The 20,974-nt window shown below is 36.4% G+C and overlaps 2 protein-coding genes and 1 non-coding gene across 5 annotated transcripts; 2 read left to right on the top strand and 1 right to left on the bottom strand.

Moving 5' to 3' along the window:
• Window positions 1-231: 231 nt before the first annotated feature.
• LOC147545484 (DEAD-box ATP-dependent RNA helicase 37-like) lies at window positions 232-5,482 on the bottom strand. The gene is made up of 7 exons (XM_086673151.1): window positions 4,910-5,482; window positions 3,631-4,584; window positions 3,456-3,539; window positions 2,807-3,049; window positions 1,759-1,926; window positions 1,430-1,543; window positions 232-1,097 (listed from the first exon to the last, which is right to left on the bottom strand). The coding sequence occupies exons 2-7, from the start codon at window positions 4,372-4,374 to the stop codon at window positions 585-587; spliced, it is 1,866 nt and encodes a 621-aa protein (XP_086529277.1). The 5' UTR covers window positions 4,375-4,584; window positions 4,910-5,482; the 3' UTR covers window positions 232-584.
• A 5,490-nt stretch (window positions 5,483-10,972) lies between these two features.
• On the top strand, window positions 10,973-20,218 carry LOC147545483 (serine/threonine-protein phosphatase PP2A-2 catalytic subunit). 3 transcript variants are annotated; one of them, XM_086632699.1, is made up of 12 exons: window positions 10,973-11,018; window positions 12,557-12,885; window positions 13,362-13,418; window positions 14,866-14,949; window positions 15,490-15,561; window positions 16,480-16,551; window positions 17,658-17,698; window positions 18,380-18,446; window positions 18,942-19,133; window positions 19,252-19,341; window positions 19,432-19,539; window positions 19,647-20,218. In XM_086632699.1, exons 2-12 carry the CDS (start codon window positions 12,799-12,801, stop codon window positions 19,710-19,712), a joined length of 936 nt encoding a protein of 311 aa, XP_086488825.1. In that variant the 5' UTR covers window positions 10,973-11,018; window positions 12,557-12,798; the 3' UTR covers window positions 19,713-20,218. The 3 variants fall into 3 exon arrangements, with proteins under 3 accessions (XP_086488825.1, XP_086488824.1, XP_086488826.1); XM_086632698.1 differs by lacking the exon at window positions 10,973-11,018 and having other exon boundaries at window positions 12,546-12,885; XM_086632700.1 differs by lacking the exon at window positions 10,973-11,018 and having other exon boundaries at window positions 12,583-12,885; window positions 13,362-14,303; window positions 14,759-14,949.
• Window positions 20,219-20,873: 655 nt separating this feature from the next.
• Window positions 20,874-20,947, top strand: TRNAT-AGU (transfer RNA threonine (anticodon AGU)). The gene has a single exon. It is a non-coding gene; the product is annotated as a tRNA-Thr (tRNA).
• Window positions 20,948-20,974: the final 27 nt, after the last annotated feature.

The raw sequence follows: 20,974 nt of genomic DNA, 5'->3' as shown, positions 1-20,974 counted from the left end.
TGCTGAATAGAAAGATATATAAATTGACCTCAATTCATAAACACATTCCCATGTCGGGTAAAAGTACGAGGGGGACTGAGATTCATAAGAAGGTCCTCGGTAATATCTCCTCGAAAATCACAGCCCAAAATTAACCTCAAGCTGTAGGAAAGAAATAAACACAGTATATTACATCGAGCTCACAGCTAGGAAAGAAATAAACACAGGATAGAGAACAAAGGTGGCGAGAAATGGGAAAACAAAATCTTGCTCTAATAGTTAGTCTGGTCTTTAGAACAAGTTGCACCACAACAAAACTTACTACACCCTCAACTTCATTTAACAATTTAGTAACACTTTTCCCAACAAACAACTAATGGGAGAGAACAACCCATAAGTAACTAAATACTTCTTTTGAATAAAGTAAAAAACGAAAGACAATGAGTATTAGTCATCGCCGTCGTCATCATCGACCTAGGATAAGCGGGGAAGAAGAACAAAAAAAAGATAAGGAAATTCAAGTATGCACCCCTATTTCAAAATTATAATTTCGTGAAAGACAGAACAAATACCACGTCGAAGTTATGTACCCCTCCCAAGTCTAGCTAATCCCATGCGCTGCTCACTCCTGATGCACCATATCCACCACCACCTCCACTGTACCCACTTTGTGGTGCACCGTATCCACCACCACTGTTGCCGCCACTATAATAATCTGCGCCACCACCTGGACCACCCCTGTTAAAAGAGGCATCCCTTCTGAAGTCACGGCCACCAAAACGGCCTCCACCTGAACGACGGTTCTTTCCTCCATAAGATGACCGAGCAGCATAACGAGATAGCCAAGCAGGTACTTCTTGGTTAGATTCTTGCATCAGTTCTGCCAATGATCTTGCCATAGACGAATTGTTCTCGTTGAAAAATGCAGTTGCTAAACCTGACTTTCCTGCTCGGCCTGTCCTCCCTATTCTGTGGACATAGTCGTCGATATCGTTTGGAAGGTCAAAATTGACGACATGTGCAACATGTGGGATATCAAGACCACGGGCAGCCACATCTGTCGCAACCAATATAGGGGTTTGCCCACTTTTGAACGATCTCAAAGCATACTCTCTCTCCTGTCAACATTAGTATATTTAGACACTTAAGTATAGACAGATAAAGAATGTATTAACTGGAACACACTTATAGAGTTTCAAGTTCTCCATCATGGATTAACAACCACTAGATGGCTGTAGTTTCACGCATACAGTAGGAGAGCGGTTACTAATCCAAAGACGAAAGTACGAAGCATGGGAAAACAACTGCAGAAGAGTGATCCTGTTGAAATAGAAATTCTCCAAAAGCTAACATATGTATACGTCTCATGGAGCACTGTCTTGAAATCACATTCCTATAGAAGCTAAGGAAGAAGACAAATGCGACAAGCATAATAGTTGCTCAAACTTACCTGCTGACTTCTATCTCCGTGAATAGTGGTTGCAGGAAATCCGTTCATGCATAGCCAGTGTTCCAAGGAATCGGCTCCTTTCTTTGTCTCCACAAAAACTAATGTCAAAGCTTGCTGCAACATCATAAACAAAATACTGATCATACAACATATACCAAAAGAAAATATAGAATCTACACAAATCTGGAATTGAACATTCTCAAAATTTTGGTGGAAAGAGGGTCAGGCCCCTAACCCGCTGACCAATTCAAAAAAAATTTGGTCGAAAGGGTATATGTGTAACATAACCTGTAACCAGCTAACCAAGATGACAGGTTTTGTGTTACTACCTTTCCATGAGCTCCATTTGCCATTTGGGCATGAAGAAGATCCATGAGGTGGCTTCTCTTATCCGAATCATGAACAAATTCAACTCTTTGGACAATCAAATCAGTACTTGAACCAACCCTTCCTACAGCCAAGAAAATGTAGCTTGAAAGAAAATCCGAGGCCAATCTCTGTAAATATAAATCAACCACAACTTGCATGAGTTGATTTAATCTGAGTAAACAGCAGAGTATGGAAAAAATGTACGTCAAGAAGAGGGTTAGTGCACATCTTTAAACAAAATGCATATGGTTCGATAATAACCTGCAAGAGCAGCTCACTACGACAATTAGGGCAATAAATATATTAGGTCAACAACATGACTTTTGTATCCAACCTGATCGACAAAATCAAGTAAAATCTGATAACAAGCCAATCTGATGTAGTATAAGATTCTATTAGCACACCTCGCAGAATGGTGTGTTTAGACTGCACACTTGTCATAAACACTGTCTAGAGTCCAAGTCTTACTTGCATTTAAATATACTCAATGTAACAAGGAAGTGGACGTTGGTATCAGTAACCGAATCAAATATCCGCTCAAAGTTCGAAAAACCCTGTACAGGAGAAACCTATATGTAGACATTGTATACAAATACATATATATATATATATGGCATAAGTTTCTTCTGTTTGGACACAATAGCTACAGTTTAAGTTCTTCCAAAATCAGTTTGTACATGCTCCAACTATTTATGCTTTTATCAAGTAATTGGCTGATTTAGAGAAAACCTCAAGGTTTTCTTTACCTTTCAAGAAAGAGAAAGGGAGAGAAACGAAGAGATAGGCAGAGATGCAGACACAAAGAGAGGCCAAGTAAATATCAGAAGGGTATATGTGTTCTCTCCATGCTGATGTTGACACATCAAAAAGTCGGCAAAAGTCTACCCATCCTTGTTATAAGGATGTAAACTTTTTCATATTCGAAGTTCAAACAGACATTTGCGGCGACAGAATTGTTAACCGGCAAGAATCATAAACCAGTGGCAACAAATAGACTTCGGAACAAACCTGTATCTCTTTTGGAAAAGTTGCACTAAACAGCATGGTCTGCCTCTCTCCTCGTGGAGGCATGTCCATTTGTTCGACAATCTTTCTGATTTGTGGCTCAAATCCCATATCCAGCATCCTATCTGCTTCATCTAGGGCCAGATACCTAATCATCTGTAACGACACCCTGGCCCTTTCAAGCAAATCCACCAATCGTCCTGGCGTTGCTACAAGAATATCAACACCTCTCTCCAGATCCCGCAACTGACAAAAAGACGAACTCTATCAGCAAACAAGATCGTCATAACAGAATTGCAAATTGTGCTCAGTTTGGACGAACGGTGAAACTATTATCACATGTACAGACATGGGTCGCCAATGATTTCAACTATTACTGTACTAGTTAAGGCCTCTAGTTGCAAAACAATATGTGCCCTATTAAGACTCAAAAACTGCAAACGCATCGTAGTACTTAATAGTTGGTGTTCCATATGAAGAGAACATAGCACTGTAGCAGAGACTTTAGGCATGTTAAAGGCTTGGTATACATGGATTGAAAGACCTAAAAACTACCTTCTACTAGTTATGAATCTAATTACAGTTTACACTATAAGACCAAATCGACACAACCAGTAAGACAGTCCAGTGAAGAACACATAAAATACAAAACCTGTTGATTAATTGGGGCACCTCCATATGCAACAACCACCCTAACACCAGTTTGGTATGAAAATTTCTTTGCTTCCTCGTGTATCTGTGAGTTAGAAAAATAACAGGTTACAACTGTTTTTATTGGAACACCAAGATTAATTTCATACAAAGAAATAGTCCAAGCACAAACTCACCTGGCATGACAGCTCTCGAGTAGGGGAGAGAATAAGAGCTAGTGGATACACTGTACGTGGCCCACGTGGTCTCTGAGCAATCTGCCCAGTCATAATCCCACTGATAATTGGAAAACAGAAAGCAGCTGTCTTCCCAGACCCAGTTTGTGCACAAGCCATCAAGTCTCTCCCTGCAAGAGATATCGGAATAGCATGTCGTTGAACAGGTGTGGGCTTAACATACTTGCATCTCCTTATATTAAGATTAAGTGCTTCTCCTAAATCAATGTCGGCAAAAGTGTTCACTGGTGGAGGAACATTTTCACCACTAGTCTCTACGGGAATATCTTCGTAGGCATCGAAGTTGATCCCAGTGTTTTGATCTGCATTATCAGGCTCCACATCATTATCAGCATCATTTCCAAAGGGGTTGACCTCCCGATCTCTCCCACGATCCCATCCACCACTTCTGTTATTCCAACCACCACCACCGCCAACGCGGCCACCACCAAAACCTGGCTGCCCTAAATCTGCCCTAGGACCACCCCACCGGTTACCACTAACTGGAGCACCACCATATCCAAATCTATCATTAACCGTCGAAGGACCATTATAGGCTGCTGCAGGAGGTTCCGATGAAGGAGGCCGGTTACGGAGATGAGGTGGAACATAAGAAGATCGGCCTGCACCTTGAGTATTACTATTCCCAGCAGCTGAGTTCTCAGCTGCAGAGTTCGCAACAGAATCTGCCCATGAAGTTGGCATAATTAACCTTTTCTTAAAATTCTTTCAGAAACCCTATCAAATTCTTGTCCAGAACAACAACTTCCCTAAAAGCTAAGTTTCAACCTAAAAACTAAAAACCCACCAAACTTCTTCTTCAGTAAACAATAACCCTGATTTAAATCACAAGCTAGAATAGAACTTAATAGATAATCTTCTTATTCTTCTTTCCTAAGTAGCTCTTTATGAACCCTAGACAAAAAGAAAAGAAAATCAAAGATCTCCAACTTAGAATATTCAATCAAACCCAAAACAGAAACAATCAGCCAAGTAAACAAAAACAACTCATAAACAATAAAAATCTAGCCAAAGGAGAACTAAATGACAGAACATAACAAACTTTGCATGAAATATAAAGAACAAGAATCTGCCATTATTTTAACAGAAAGAGCAGATTTGAAAGTCAACCCAGAAAAACCCATGTCAAAAAAAATAAAAATAAATCAGTTCTTATAGTTCTTCCCTGGAAATCAAACGTAGATAGTTAGATATAGAGAAGAAGAAAAGGAGAATATACCTGGTTAGACGATGAATCGAAACGAAACGAAACCCTAAAAATTGGGTTTCTTTAGAGAGAGAGAGAGGAGGTGTTATGAGAATGGAAGAAACCCCTAAAAAGCTCCGCAGTGAAATCTGAGTCGAAACAACAAAACGTGAAGGAAGACGGACACCAATACAGAAATATCTCTTCTTTCTCTTTCTTTTCTTTTTCTCTTTCTTTTTCAATTTATTTTCTTTCTTTTTTCTTTTTCTTTTTCTTTTTTCGAGTTTCAACTCAGAAATCCCTTATTTCTCTCTCTAAAAAAAATCTATATTTGTTTCGTTTATTCTTTATTTTCAATTTAAAAATTAAAATTACAAATTTAGAATAAAACACCAAAAAGGGAATCATCAAATAAATGAGGGGCTGACCTCATAAATGAATTTTAGTGGTTTAAACTGAAAAAACGTTCCCCATTAAACGGAGAAACGTCAAAAAGAATCACAATTATAACCTAACACAAATGAATTTTGGGAATCTTAGATTTAGGCCTACTCTTTTTTCTTGTTGAAATAGATTTAGGTCCATGTGATACAAAGCGTCAAAAATGGAATCTTCCATCGACATCATTTCTAAAAATCAACACTGATGCCTCTTTCACAGATCTATCTGAGCCAGCAGGATTTAGATGTTTTATTTATGATTCGGATGCCAACTTCGTCTCAGATCTTGCAGATACTACCAGAGGTCAAAATGCAAAAGAATGTGAATGGCTAGCAATCAAACAGGCACTTATGTGAGCGATTAATTTCAAGATATCTCACGTGCATATAGAAAGTGACAACCTGAATATCATTTCATTTCTAGAGGACCAATCTTTCACCACACAATGGCAATCCAAGAAACATCTGTGCGAAATTCTACAACTGAATGACAGATTCACCGAGTCGAAATTTTCCTACATTCCTAGAGATTACAACTTGATAGCGGACGCGTTGGCTAAATGAGGGAGGAAGAATCGCCAAAGGAAGATTTGGGACGCCTTGCCTTCTTTTATTCCCAGTTCTGTTTAGTTTCATTGTATTATCTTAACAAAAAAAAATGTGATACAAAAGGAAAAAAAAATGTTGAGTTTTATATCATGTATGTGGATTTGGATCATATGGTTTGTATATTAAGAAAGTAATCTGCAATTATTTGTAGTCTACACCTGTTTGTGGCATAATATTATGTTATAAGACCTACCATGTCATATATACGAAAACTTTTTTTTTCGTTAGGGACATATATACGAAAACTTAACAATATTTTTTGTATAAATAAATTTTATGGTAATCTGATTTATTATTCTTTATCGAGTGATGTTAAAAACACTTTATATTTGTACTATTAGTGAGTCGTTTGTTAATTTGTTTTGGAGTCAATGAACATTGACTCAAACACTATATAGACATCCAGATTATTTTTTGTCGCGACTTTGGGGAATAAAGAAAATTCTACGGGGAATAAATTCTCGACGGAATCCAGATTTTTTTGAAAGTTCTCCGGGGAATAAATTTTTATGGAGAATACAGAATACATTAAAAATTAGCTTTAAGTAATAAAATTTTAAAAAAAATTATTCCAAGTCCTTCCCTTCTGTTTGTTCTTCCCTCTTCTCTTCCCTCTTAGAAAATAAAAAATCTCTACTTCATCTCCTCTCTTTACTCATCTCATATTCTCCTCCATAACTTCAACTAATACTTTTTCTTCATCTCCTATTCTCTTCTCTGAAAAATCAAAAAATCTATTTCCTCACCTCTTTCCCTAAATTCACCAACAAGTTAGAGAGACAAAAAGAGAAAATCACTAAAAATCATCAAAATCTCATAAAAAATAAATTATTTTCTCTTTCCTCTCTCTCTCTTTAACTTTTTTTTTTCCTTTCCTCTCTCTCTCTAGAACAGATCTAGAGAGAGAAGGGGAGGTTGAAAGTGCCGAACGGTTCAGATTAGACTAAGTTTTCTGGTATACACCTCATTCTCTCTCCAAAACCTCTCTCCCCAAATCTCTCTCGAATCCTGCAACAACTTTACTCTCTGAATCTCTTTCTCTCTATACGACTGCTTCTCTACCCCAAATCTCCCTTAAACTTCCAACTATTTTACTATGGAAGATAATACAAATCTTAAAAAATTTCCAACTGATCTAAAATATTTAGATTTTCAGAAAGAATTCTGTATTGATTTGGTACATAAAGTATGTAATCTTCAAATTAATATGTTTCATTAATATTCTGAACAATGAAATCTAAGAGGGTGTTTGATTTTTGCACTTATTAAGTGATTTTCACTTACTAAGTGCGGGACGGCAATTTTAGGCCGTTTGTTTTTTCACTTAATAAGTGAATATCACTTGTAAGTGGGGCCAAAGTAAGTGCAAAAAAGTAAGTTCCAATTTGAAGCTTATTTTTTTGCACTTACTTTCTAAGTGCTAAAAAAGACATTTTTATCTTTTTCCGAATATAATAATTACCTATATAATTATAACTAAAAAAAAATTTAAACAATTGATAAGTAAAAAACTTTTTATCACTTTAACGGTGACTCTTGTTCTTCTTCACTCATCTTTCATCTAAGTTTTTCTCTTAAATTTATTTCACATGGCTTCCTTCATTAATCACGAAATCACCCAAACTCCATGATGCGACGTAAGTTTTTCTCCTTCATAATTTTTAATTACTTGAAGTTAATATTTTCAACACAAAGTATTCATAAACCGTAATTCTCTTGTATCCAAACTCGCGAACATAATGAATTAGTATAAATGCTAATATGCAAACACTTTAAGGTCAAAATAGATAATTCCTCATTTTTATGACATTTAGAATTAATATAAAAACATAAATCAAGCACTTAGAAGTGATAGAAAACAAACGCCATAGCACTTACAAGTGATATCACTTACTAAGTGATTATCACTTAGTAAGTGGTAGCATTTATAAGTGTCAAAAAATCAAACACCCTCTAAGTTGAAGACTATGAATTGAAAATTTTTACTCCTCTTCTTGTTTGGATTCTAATGTCCCATGAAAAAAAGCCAATCATTAGATTCATTATTGGTCTTAACTATTTTAGTCGGAACCTAAGTTGCATAGTGAGATCATTCAAAGAATTCATACTTTCTATGTTTTATGATCTTGATGGAGAGTCAATTTTTTGTTGGTCATATAAAGATCGACAAATATCCTTAATTGTTTACCCTAAAGCCAATTTTATGTGTTCTGCCAGGGGTAGAAGCATTTAACCACGCTTGAGAGAGATTTGGGGAGAGAGGAGAGGCACCGAGAGAGATTTAGGGAGAGAGAAAATAACAAGAGAATTTGAGAGGGTCGGGAGGGAGAAAGAGTTTTATAAAAGAGATGTGTTAGGGATTAATCTGAACCGTTCATTTTGAACGGTTAGATCACGGTCAAACGTTCAAACTCAATGCCCGTGGGCGTGTGAGTCATTCAGTCAAAATTTTCGTAAGAAGCCTCCGTGTACCGTTTTTTATAGCATCTTCTAAAATTTGTTTTATTTTGAACTCCCAAAATTAGAAGCCCCTTAGCAATAAAAAGAAATATAAAAGTCAATCTTATTTGACTAGTTTTAAGAAAAGTCTTTATTCCCCGGAGAATTTTCTTTATTCCCAAAAGCTGCGGCCTTATGTTTACTTACTTATCTCTAATCTTCTTCTTCTTCTTCTTCAAATCTAGAAATAATCAACAAAGTTTCTTCTCAACTAATTTTTAGGCAGAAGAACATTCTTTAATGAGGTATATAAACATTCTTTAACACATTTATTTGATATGTTGAACACGTCATGTATATTGTGACACCCAAAAAAAATAAATTTGGACTACGTATTAAGATTGATTGGTCCAGGACCCTTCAAGACAATTCATATTTAGATTTGATATGGTGAAATAGCCGCTCAAGATCTTTGGTCTCTACCCAGACCCGATGAAAAAAATTGGATCACGTCTTATGGTTCAATACCTTGGTATAGAACTCATGTTCCATAGAAATATCAGATATATCTAAGGTACCCTCCGAATAATTCAAATCGAAGCAATTGGATGTCCGTTTTTCGAAAAAACGTGCTTGTGGAGGAAGACCTCATAGGGATAAGAGACATAGGGCTAAAGTGATTCCTGTAGTAGCGGCGAGCGAAATGGGAGCAACCTAAACCGAATAAGCTAATTCATTTGGGACCCTGCAGATCCTGGCAACTTTGCGTAAAGCAGAGTTTGGTTTTTTGGGGGTGATAGTGGAAAAGCTGACAGATAAGTCACCCGCTCGAACTTGGTCACTGCGACCCCCTTTGTGAGGAGGCACCCCTTTCCTGAAGTTACGGGGGCCATCAGTGAGATACCGCTCTCGAAGAGCTAGAATTCTAACCTTGTGCCAGGACCTACTAAGATACGGAAATGCCCCATAAGTAACTGAACATGAGAGTCCAGTAGCCGAAAGCATCACTAGCTTACGCTCTGACCCGAGTAGCATGGGAAAAGCCTGGTATTGGAGGAAGACCTCCTAGGGATAAGAGACATAGGGCTAAAGAGAGGGCCAAAAAAGGATCTTTCAGCAGGCGAGGAATCATACATAAATGATCGAACCCCCGTATGTCCTAGGAATGCTATGAGGTGCTCGAAAATGGTTGAAGTCCTACCGAAGAAAGAGCAAACTCCAAAATAGTGAATTTTTATCGAAATATTAGATCTCCGCGAATATCTCGCGGCGTAGAAGTGAATTTCGTTTCTTATCATTCATTCAATGAGCATCTTGTATTTCATAGAAATTAGGGCCAATATAATCCTTACGTAAGGGCCATCCTCCCAACCATGGAACGAGTGGAATCCGATACATAAATCAGTTAATAAAAGAATAGAAAAAACTTTTATTGTGTCACTCAAGTTATAGATGAGGGATTAAGTGGAACAGAGTTGATCAGGTGGTGGAGTCATGGAAAGACTTGTTTCTTCCATATTTTGAGTCTTTACTGAGGGTTATTACTCATTTTTGTACCTGTCCAAGCCATGGAACTTACTCCAAAGAGTCTTGACAAATGATGATTGAGACGAGATTCAGCATTTTTTATAAATTCTTCAACAGGCACGCGATTGATCCAATAGACGTTGAGAGGTTCTAGATTGTATAGTTTGTGGCCTTGAAAAGCTAAAGGGAATGAGAAGCTCATTTACGAGCAAAAGAGCAAAGATGGTTGATCTAAAAAGTGTTTAAGGTTTTTGTTTACTCGTCTAGTCTGGGTTCTCTTTCTAACAAACTAACTGGACAGTCCATTAAGGCGGTACTAGATTTTCATTTTCGGACTGGACCACCGAGAAACTTGACATTAGCGAACCAACCGTGTGATCAACAAGATTTGTTCTAAGTCACTTTAAATTTCTCGAGATCAAAACACAAAAGCATACTTAACTGTTTATAAGGTGTAAACATGTTTTTGTGGTAGAAAAGAACACCGGATATAGAAGAAATGTTATAGGAAGTCGGGAGAAAGGTTGTGGGAGGGAAACGAGAAGGGGTTATGAGGGCTCTAACGACGTTATCTAACAGAATTAAGGATCAACTTGCGCTTGCTGGAAAAAGTCTCTTCCTCTCTCTCTCTCTCTAAAAATTTAAACCTAAAAAAAAAAAAAAAATCTCTCTTCCTCTCTCTCTAAAAATTCTTTATTCTCTCTCTAGATCTCTCTCTAGAACAGATCTAGAGAGAGAGGAGGTTGAAGGTCTGGTCGGGACCTTCAACAGATATGTTGAAGGGTCCGAACCTCCTCTCTCTAGATCTGTTCTAAAGAGAGAGAAGAAAAAAAAATTAGAGAGAGAGAGAGGAAGAGAGAAATTTTTTTTATTTTTTTAGGTTTAAAGTCGCCGACCGGAAATTGGTCGGCCGACGACTCTCGCTGGAGAAGACGATGAGTTGGCTAGAAGATGAGGTGGCAGAGAGAGGTTATGAGATGGAGGAGAGAGAAATATTGACCGGTTAATGGTGTTATAACGGAATCTTAAAAAGGAGGTCATATGGGTATTTTTGCTAATCAAGGGAGCTACGCAGGAAGCTGGTCACAAAATTGGGAACCATTTGGGAAATAATCCTTTTTATTTTGGCCGCGGCTTTGGGGAATAAAGAAAATTCTCCGGGGAATAAATTCTCGAGGGAATCCAGAATTTTTTGAAAATTCTCTAGGGAATAAATTTTTATGGGGAATACAGAATACATTTTTTTTGAAAGTTCTCCTCCATCTCATCTGTTCTCTCTGCCACTTCATCTTCTCGACACCTCATCATCTTCTCCGGCGAAAGTCGTCGGCCGACAAATTTTCCGGCCGGCGACCTTCAAACATAAAAAAAAAAAAATTATTTTCTCTCTCTAATTTTTTTTCTTTTCTCTCTCTCTCTAGAACAGATCTAGAGAGAGAGAAGGTCTGTTCTCATAGAAAGGAGTAAGAAAAAGGTGAAATGGTTTTCAACGAATCAATATGGAAACACAGAGCTTGCAGTCAAAATCTACTCTAGTAAAAACCCTAACCCTAATTTCGGCAAAATGGTGAGGGAGAATTAAATGAAGAGTAATAAATCAGAGAAGATTGAATGCTAATCCGCCATTTTCATTATCATCAAATCGAGAAGATTTCAAAGAACCCTTTTTTATTACTTTTCTGTCCTAAGCATTAAATTCGTCTTCTTCTTTCTTTCTCTTAAACTTCTCACCCTGTCTGACATTTTTATAAGAACCCCATTAACATTAAATGCTTCAAATTTCTCCTCTTCTTCAATCTCTGTTTTTATCCTTCATTACTACTAGTGCATTTTCTCTCTCTAGTTTAATACTTGGGATTTTGTGTGTTTTCAATGTAAAAGCTCAAAACCCTTCATTTAAAGCTCTCTGAAATTCGATTTATCCTGAGAGAGAGAATTGTTTTTAATTATGATGATACTTCTTCTTCTGTTACTACCCTTTATTTGTCTATCTCTGTTATAAACAACTGTCTTAAAGTTTCAATCTTTTTCTCTCTCTCTACTACCCTTTTACATCTCTTTCTTTGCTTTCTCTCTCTAGATTTAAGAAGAAGGGTAAAGAAGAAGAAGAAGGAAATGGGTAGAGCTCCTTGCTGTGATAAGCAAGGACAAAAGAAAGGTCCATGGACTCCTGAAGAAGATGAACTTCTTGTTCAATACATCAAAAAATATGGTCATGGTAGTTGGAGATCTGTCCCTAAGCTTGCTGGTTTTTTCTCTCTCTACACACTTTTTTGTTCAATACATCAAAAAAGATGAACTTCGTGAGAATAGACCTTCTCTCTCTCTCTAGATCCGTTCTAGAGAGAGAGAAAAAAAGAAAACAATTGAGAGAGAGAGAGGAGAGAAAATAAAATTTTAAAACAATTTATGTTTGTCGCCGGCCGGAAAATTGGCCGGCGGCCGGCGACTTTCGTCGGAGAAGATGATGAGGTGTCGAGAAGATGAAGTGGCAGAGAGAGGTGATGAGATGGAGGAGCCTTTTTTATAGCATCTTCTAAAATTAGAAGCCCCTTAGCAATAAAAAGAAACATAAAAAGTCAATCTTATTTGACTAGTTTTAAGAAAAGTCTTTATTCCCCGGAGAATTTTCTTTATTCCCCAAAGCCGCGGCCTTTATTTTTAGGGGAACATCAAGAAACACAAAAAATCGATCAAAGGAGATAAAATTTCTCTCTTTGGTCACACACGTACCGTACCCTCTAGGGCGAAGCCCTTCTCCCACTCCCCCTCTTTCTCTTTCTTAACACGACGACGACGACGACAACAACGAGGAAAAAGAAATCTAGGGTTCGGATCTCGAATTTCTGTAATTTTTCTGAGGGATTTGGTAGGGTAGGTGATTAAACAAATTGAACAAGTCGAGCTATGGATCCAATTTCGTCGAACTCTCATGGACATATTGACGAGCAGATATCACAGCTTATGCAGTGCAAACCCTTATCTGAACAAGAGGTCTCCTTCTTATCTGCATTTTCATTCTTATCTGAGCTGATAGATCCTGTTCTCACGACGGATCTGAATTAATTCTGGATTTGTTTTTACTACTAATGAGGATTTGGATCGTGTTTCTTGATTGAGTCATCTGGAAGTGATTTAGATCATAATGTTGATATTTATTATGAATTGGAAGTATATTGCTTGGAGATCGAAGAAATTTGATGGCTTTTTCTTTAGTAATCTGAGTTCTTTTCTTAACCTAGATGCATGTGCTTTTTGCATTCTAGGTTGTTTGTTTGTGTATATTTTGGTTGAAAATTACATGGTTATTAGCTTCCTGCTTAGATTATTTTAGGTTTTAGATCAATGATTATATGTTCACTTTTAATGGCCATTTTGGACCTCTGTTGGTATATTAAGAAGCCTTGCTGTTGCGAGTTTAAGTGATTTTATTGAAATTCTGTTTCTTTTTTTTTTCTTATGGGTAAAAGGTCAAGGCATTATGCGAAAAGGCGAAAGAGATATTAATGAAGGAAAGCAATGTCCAGGTTAGTCTTTCCTCCATATTTTTATCTGCTGTCATTATATACGGAATGAACTCTTTGACAGACGCATCCGCGAAGGCTTTATGCGAAGTTTCACATTCCACATAATAACAATTTGTAGTTTTTCTAGTAGATTTATATAAATGTTGACTAATTTAAATATTAATTCGTACTCCCAAAATTTCATAAAAGCTCAATGAAGAGCTCTTTGTAAACCTTAATTCTCTTAACTCCAAAAGTAATACTTTACCTTTAAAGTGAACAAATGAGGCTATATAATAAATACATCTTCACTTGATCTTGGAAACTCTAGGTATGAAAACTTAGCTAAAATAACAATTATCGAAAAGATCATGCATCAAGTAAATAAGAAAGCACTAGAAAATAAAGTAGAAAAGCTTGATGGGCTTACTTTGGCTTTTTCATGGGTTTACTTCTGGAACAATGGCAAGAGGTGAAGAGAAGCAAGGAATCCAGAACTATGGAGCATGATTCCTAAGGCCATTATTTGGGGAATCTGAAAGATAGAAATAGCAAAATCTTTAAGGAACAGAGTACTTATAGACTGATAGTTCAATTGTAAAGATTGTGTAAAACGCTTGTTGTTCCATTGGTCCAGAAACCCAAGTAATATCAGAAAGATTTCTTACAATGATTTCTTTCAAAATTGGGAGGCTTGGATATTGTAACATGTAACCTAGCCACCCACCCTTGTGTTTGTACAGTACTACAGTCTTTTCCTATCTACATTATTTTGAAGTTCAAAAAAAAGGGATTGATCGGTTATCATCAAGAAACCATTTGAATCTCTAAAATTCTTTCCCTCTTCTCTATAAGATTAACCAAGGGGTTTTGAATCATGGAAGAAAATGATGAAAAGAACTCATGGTGTGTTTGGTTGCAGGATTCCTAACTAGGATTCCTATCAAAAGTGGAATTTGGTAGGAATCATGAATCCTTGGTCTGTTTGGCTACCAAGAATCCTAGGACTCTTGAATCCTAAGGATTCCTAATTCCAAATTTTGTATTGGACCAAAATCCCACCCTACCCCCTAGGATTTGCTAGGATTTTGGATTAATGAATCTAAATTTCAAACTAAAAATCAACAAAAAAATATTTCCTTCTACAAAATCATTATTTTTTTTCAAAATTATTGTTTTTTTCAAAAATTATATTTTTTCTAAAGACGTTTAAAAATACTCAAATAATAATAAATCATAGGATTCTTAGTTGCCAAACAAGCCAAAAAATATTACTTGGATTCATGAATCCGTGGAATCATGAATCCCAAGGACTCATGAATCCGCGGATTCATGATTCCGCCATCCAAATGCACAATCAGTTGAAATCTTGCATAATCCGCTGGGAGCTGTGACATGTTAATATTTGGGGTGACATGTTAATATTTGGACTGTTTTTTTAATATGGTTTTATCTGATGGAATGGCAGCCTGTAAAAAGTCCCGTGACAATATGCGGTGATATCCATGGACAGTTCCACGATCTTGCAGAACTTTTTCGCATTGGAGGAAAGGTACTCAATTTATATATATCATCTTTTATGTTTTGTGCTTTCATCATAGAATGGCTAAAGTTGTAACAGTATCTGGTGAAGAATTGCTACGTGGTGAAACAATTTTAACTTTCGAGTCTAATTGGATAAATATAAGAATTCTACATCTAAACTTAAATGATGTATATTGACCGTCTGTCGAGATGCTTCTTAGCATTTATGTACATCATGTTCATTCTCTGATTTATGTTTCGGCTCCGTTTATGCTTTCATATTATTAAATTTAGATCCAGTGTCAGGCCTGAGAAAATGAGTTTTAGAGTTGGTTCCTTAATTTTGTTTGGTTTCTTTATTGTAATGAAATATCTTTAACCTCAAAAAGTACTTGTTATTAAACTGCTCAAGTATATGCTTTAATCTTTTCTTTTTTCATATCCTAATTTGTTAGTAACACTCTTCATGAACTTTTTATTTTTCACTTGATACTTATCACTTTTTAATGAGCTTAAATCTTTATTGTGATGACTAGATTTGATCTTACTTTACTCTTTTGGTGACTAGTGTCCGGATACAAATTATTTGTTCATGGGAGACTATGTGGATCGTGGGTATTATTCAGTTGAAACTGTAACGGTAAGTCCAGCTAGACTATTTCATTAAACCATGTTGTAGCTAGTCAACTTTGTTACATTGATGATATTTTTGAAACTTCGTATTAATATTAAAAAGAATGGGAATAAATACAGGAATGAAACACAAAAACCAATAAAAGGGAGGCCGAGAACTAGGTCTGCCTAAAGATACATACATCATGATCGCCTCCCAATTGGATACAAAGTCCATAAGAATTAGGTTCCTATCCCCAAACTAGATTCTTGTTCCATCGGAACAGGAACGCTAACACGAATTCCGCTGCCACTGCACTTTTGGGTTTGGACTCTTTGAATAGTATTTCCTTTCTATCTTTCCCAATTACCCAGATGATCACTATTGGGATCATCAACCAGACTTCTCTTCTTGATTTTGTTGGAAGATTTTTTTTGTTGAATCATAACCTCTTGAAGTTATTTTGTTGTTCACTGTTGCCTTTGATTTTTTGGTTTTTAGTCACACAGTTTTGAATGCGTTTTTTCCTTTGTTTGTATCAGTATTTGTCTTCATTGTATTCAACTTGATTACACTTGAGTGTACTGTCGAATGGATGTAGCATTCCTATGTTTGTGAAGTGTAATACATTCATTAGGATATAGATAAGATTGTTTATCCATGAGTAAACTCTAGATCTTGAGGGCCAGATAAGCAGTTTGCTTCCTAAAATTTGGTGTATATCGCGGTAACAAAAATGTATTGTTCTGAGGTATATCAAGATTCAGTCTTCGGTTCATATTTCGTCGACCAATCCTTCCTAATTCACATCTTCGTTCACTTACGTCTCTCGTTTACTTGTTAGCTAGCCCTATTCCTCACCTTTGCTTTGAGGGTATCTTAATATACAGTGGTGTGCTCGTTTTCCACCTGTAACTACATATACTATGTTTTTTGTTATTTCAGCTCCTCGTGGCCTTGAAAGTGCGTTATGCAGAGAGAATCACTATTCTCAGAGGAAATCATGAAAGCCGACAGGTGCAATGTTTTCCTCTTACTTTCTTATTGATGCATATTTGCTATGAACTGATTTGATTATAGAAACTAAGTGAACTATGAACAATTGATTTTAGACACATGGAATTCAGGGCACACTTTTCTTATCAATTTTGCTTTGCAAATTAAGTATATATAGCATGTAGAAATGGTTCTACAATTTATGTGTCAAACTGCCAACTTCCTGTCTTTATATGCTACTACAAGATACAAATTACTGTCATAATGAATGCCTGTCTTCTATTTCGATCGTGTAAGTGTTACCTGTTAAGTGATGTTGCTTCAGTTGTACTATACTGGTTTCGAAAGTACCCTTTGAATCCATATACTATCATTCTCACTTTTATGAAAGAGACATAAGATGCTATCTTGATGGGACTTGTACTGAAGTTGAAGCGATCCAGGCAGTACTATGATTTTTTGTGGAGTACTTGTAAGTTAAAAAAAAAACAATCTAACACTACTTTTTGTTTTATACGAGTCAACAATGCACTTTTAGATCCTTTAGAAAGCTCAAAATCTAATATAAGACATTGTGCTGAAAAGAATGCATCTCATCCCCACTTGGCTTTATTTGTATTTTGAGTACCTAACATTTCTAATTGAACAGTTTTTGACCAATTCATTACAATTAACTTTAGTGGTTTACAGAAACCTCGAGTAAACTTCACTGTGTGGGAATCTTGATAACTTCATTTACAACTTATCAATATATCATTTATTTGTTGGTTTAATTGAGTATTAGACTATTAGTTAGAGTGTGTTAAATAGCCATATTTTATTATTATTTGAGCTGAGACGCGAGACAGCTATATATGTATATATGTAATGTTGGTATCTTGCTCCGCCTCACACCACCAATTTAGGCTCCGTGCCCTTGCTTTTCGCTCTTGTCAGCCTCGGGTTTAGTGCAGCATCATTGCATGAGCCTGAAGTGTACAAAAAAATTGCACATACCCTCTGTGTGTTATTTTTCTTCGCGCTTAGCCGTTCATGCTAGGAAGTTTATTTTAAACTGGATAGTTTATTTTAAACTGGATAGTTTATTTATAATTGTTGACTTCAAATTTCACCTTTACTTCATGCAGATAACACAGGTTTATGGGTTTTATGACGAATGCTTGCGAAAGTGAGTTTCTTGCATCAATCTTGCTCCTCATGAGTTCTGATATCAATTTTCCAGTTAGATCATTAAAATAAATGTCTTTTGTTGGTGATGTGGTTTTATGATGATTTGCTTCACTTACATTCTCTTGAACATTAGGAAGTGCTTTCGTTGATTATGTATGGCTCTGTTAGTGTTTTTTTTTTTTTTGAAAACGGTTAGTGTTTTTCTTAGTCTTGTGAAAACTGTAATTTTCGATCATTGTTTGGTTCAATATAAATTGGGTTGACTACCCATGTGGCTTTCACTTCTCTGGGAGATTGTGTTAGTAACTTCTATTCACCCTTGTATAATGTGTAGCTTGTAAAACAAGATACTGAAAAAAATATGAATGACTCATCAGTGAAAACAGGAACATAACTAGTTCGGTCATTTCGACTGAAAAATGTTGAAATTTTAAAACCGTGATCAGAGGGTTCAGTATTTGTGTTTTTCTTTATACAGATTTTCCTAGAAGTTGTGCGAGTTGTTCTTTTGCATGTCATGTCATTTTAAAATTGGATATCATATTCTTTTGATGTGGGGGTATAAGCAAGTATACAAAAATTTCAGTTACCTGCTGTAGAGGATGCATTCTCTTTATTATAGTTGTTTTAGCTTTTGTATATCCATACTGATCATTTCTTATTGTTAATTAACTCACAGGTATGGCAATGCTAATGTGTGGAAGACATTCACTGACCTTTTTGACTATTTCCCCCTGACTGCCTTGGTGAGTAGAACTTTTGGATTTCTGTTTAATGTGTTTTGGTTTCTGTCAGTGATTTCATGCTACATACTATATAAATAGTCTGGGGGGTAGATAAAGTGATTACATATCATTAGGATGGGAGATTTTTTATAATTAAGTGATAATGCTCTACTTAACATGATATACTAGACTGCTTATTTTGTATTTTTGTGTCATTTTCATGATATTCTTTATCTAGAGATCATACATGTATGTAGAGTTACTGCTATATATATATATATATATATATATAGAAACCAGTTTTCATGAGTCTGGATTTGTTGTTTGTCCGTCGACTAGCCTCGGACTGAGTTGTTGTTAACTTACATTCATATGATGTCACCGGGTAACAATAGAGAGATGAGGTGGTGATAGAGGTAGAAATATTGTACTTATGGTCTAACAGAGGAGATTTGCGGTACACCTTAGCAAAAGAAATATCTGACAATATATTTCCTCTGTTTGAATCTTGTAAAGGTTGAATCGGAAATATTTTGTTTGCATGGTGGATTGTCCCCATCAATTGAGACCCTTGATAGTATACGCAATTTTGACCGTGTACAAGAAGTTCCTCATGAAGGGCCCATGTGTGATCTTCTTTGGTCTGACCCAGACGACCGTTGTGGCTGGGGTATTTCTCCGCGTGGGGCTGGATACACATTTGGTCAAGTAAGTTGAAATGCCTCTTAGCTTATACTTTTCTCATTGTTATTTATTCAATTATTATTTCTTTCGGAAGTTCTAAATATGTACTCTCTGAAATAACGGTGTAATTTTGATCTCCCAGGACATATCTGAGCAATTTAACCATACCAACAACCTAAAGCTGATTGCTAGAGCTCATCAACTTGTGATGGAGGGTTTCAACTGGGGACATGTAGACATTCATCCATTATTTCTAGTTCGTAAGCTTTTAAGTCTGAATAGTTGTCGTAATTTGAATTGATTATGGCATTGCCTATGACAGGAGCAAAAGGTGGTCACAATATTTAGTGCACCTAATTATTGCTATCGTTGTGGAAACATGGCATCTATTTTGGAAGTCGATGATTGCCGAGGCCACACTTTTATCCAGGTCTCTCTCTCTCTCTCTCTCTCTCTCTCTCTCTCACCCACACGCCACACACACACACATTTATGTTGCCAAGACAGGAGGTAGAATAAGTACGATTTTTCTTGCAGTTTGAGCCAGCTCCAAGGAGAGGAGAGCCTGATGTGACACGAAGAACACCTGATTACTTCTTATAATGTGCTTCTTTATTGAGTTGCGGGCTTCTCCAACTTGCAAAGTGTTCGGTTGCTGGATGATGAAGATGTTCTTGCGGATTGGGTTCGGAAGATGTTTATGGGATGATAAGTTATTTGAACATGCTATCCTTTTGTTTCTGTTGGCGATGATTCTTGGCAGAAGATAAGGGCATATAAAATTAAGGTACCTACTAGAATTTAGGGTTCTCGCTGGGAAGTGATGCTGGATTTCCTTGAGAAAGGATGAGAGGCAGCAAAGCTGCAGGAGGTTGTAACGTTTTCAGCAAGACATGGCTTATTCTTATATTTGTTGTTTTCTTTTGTTAATTTTGTTCTTTTTCTTTTCTTGATTTTTAGAGGGAAGAGATGACATTTTAGTGGTGCTCTCTTATTGTTCTTCTAAACTCTATTTAAGTTGTCTTAACTCATTTCTTTTTGTTTTCTTATCATCTGTAGACGATAATATTCTATAACACGCATTAATCCGACTGACATTATTTTCACCACCATTGCTTTCTTTATATGACCACTTCGGTTGAATTTATCTTGAGATCTTTTTTGTCTATGTGGGTCTGTTCTTACCTTTTTCCTTTTTCTTTGCACTTATTGGCTACACTGGCTTTCTGTCTTACTTGTAGAAAGCACTCGAAATGAGAAAAACATAGGGCTTACCGTTTTACTTCTAGAGAACACTTGAAATGTACTTCAAGAAAACACTTGAAATGATGAAACTAAGGCGAAGCAAATTACTAGCATCCTTAAGGTGCGAGTCTCTCTCTCTCTCTCTCTCTTGAAAAACCGAGCCCTTGTTGTCTCTTCTTTCACAATTCTTTCATTCATGTGATGTGATTAGCATGTAAAAGGAGGCAGCAAGTTGAAGGTAAATTTTCCTTCTCAGTGACATTAGCTCGAGAATGGAGACCGCAGGTAGCCCTATTATTCTACAAGTTCATTAGGTCGGAGATAAATTCTTCTTCTCAATGAAAGAACGTCTCATTCTTTCAAGACTAAATCTCCAGCATACCACATGCTCCCTTGTCTTTCAATAAAAGCAAACATTACTTATTCACTTATCCGAGGCAAACTGACATTAAAAAAATCCTTCTATTTAGGATTTTATTTTTGGATATATAAAACATGGATGCAAATTGACCAATAACAGCTTTCATAGCTCAGTTGGTTAGAGCACCCGTTTAGTAAGCGGGAGGTCATGAGTTCAACTCTCATTGAAAGCAACTTCATTTTTTTTAATTTCTATATAC

Source organism: Eschscholzia californica, unplaced genomic scaffold, assembly GCF_041429995.1.
Source record: "Eschscholzia californica isolate CP2 unplaced genomic scaffold, dmEscCali1.0.p SCAF_4, whole genome shotgun sequence".
In the NCBI taxonomy this organism is placed as follows: Eukaryota; Viridiplantae; Streptophyta; class Magnoliopsida; order Ranunculales; family Papaveraceae; genus Eschscholzia; species Eschscholzia californica.
Note: the sequence above shows the minus strand (reverse complement) of the source record. Positions and strands in the feature narration are given on the sequence as shown.

Excerpts from the sequence above, each read along its gene's own strand:
- LOC147545484 (XM_086673151.1), bottom strand. The coding sequence starts at position 4,374 with ATGCCAACTTCATGGGCAGATTCTGTTGCGAACTCTGCAGCTGAGAAC. Across the intron at positions 3,540-3,630 it reads CTCGAGAGCTGTCATGCCAG|ATACACGAGGAAGCAAAGAA; the intron begins GTGAGTTTGTGC and ends TCTAACTCACAG. Across the intron at positions 1,098-1,429 it reads ACGGAGATAGAAGTCAGCAG|GAGAGAGAGTATGCTTTGAG; the intron begins GTAAGTTTGAGC and ends TAATGTTGACAG.
- LOC147545483 (XM_086632699.1), top strand. The coding sequence starts at position 12,799 with ATGGATCCAATTTCGTCGAACTCTCATGGACATATTGACGAGCAGATA. Across the intron at positions 14,950-15,489 it reads TTTTTCGCATTGGAGGAAAG|TGTCCGGATACAAATTATTT; the intron begins GTACTCAATTTA and ends TTTGGTGACTAG. Across the intron at positions 19,342-19,431 it reads AGGGTTTCAACTGGGGACAT|GAGCAAAAGGTGGTCACAAT; the intron begins GTAGACATTCAT and ends TGCCTATGACAG.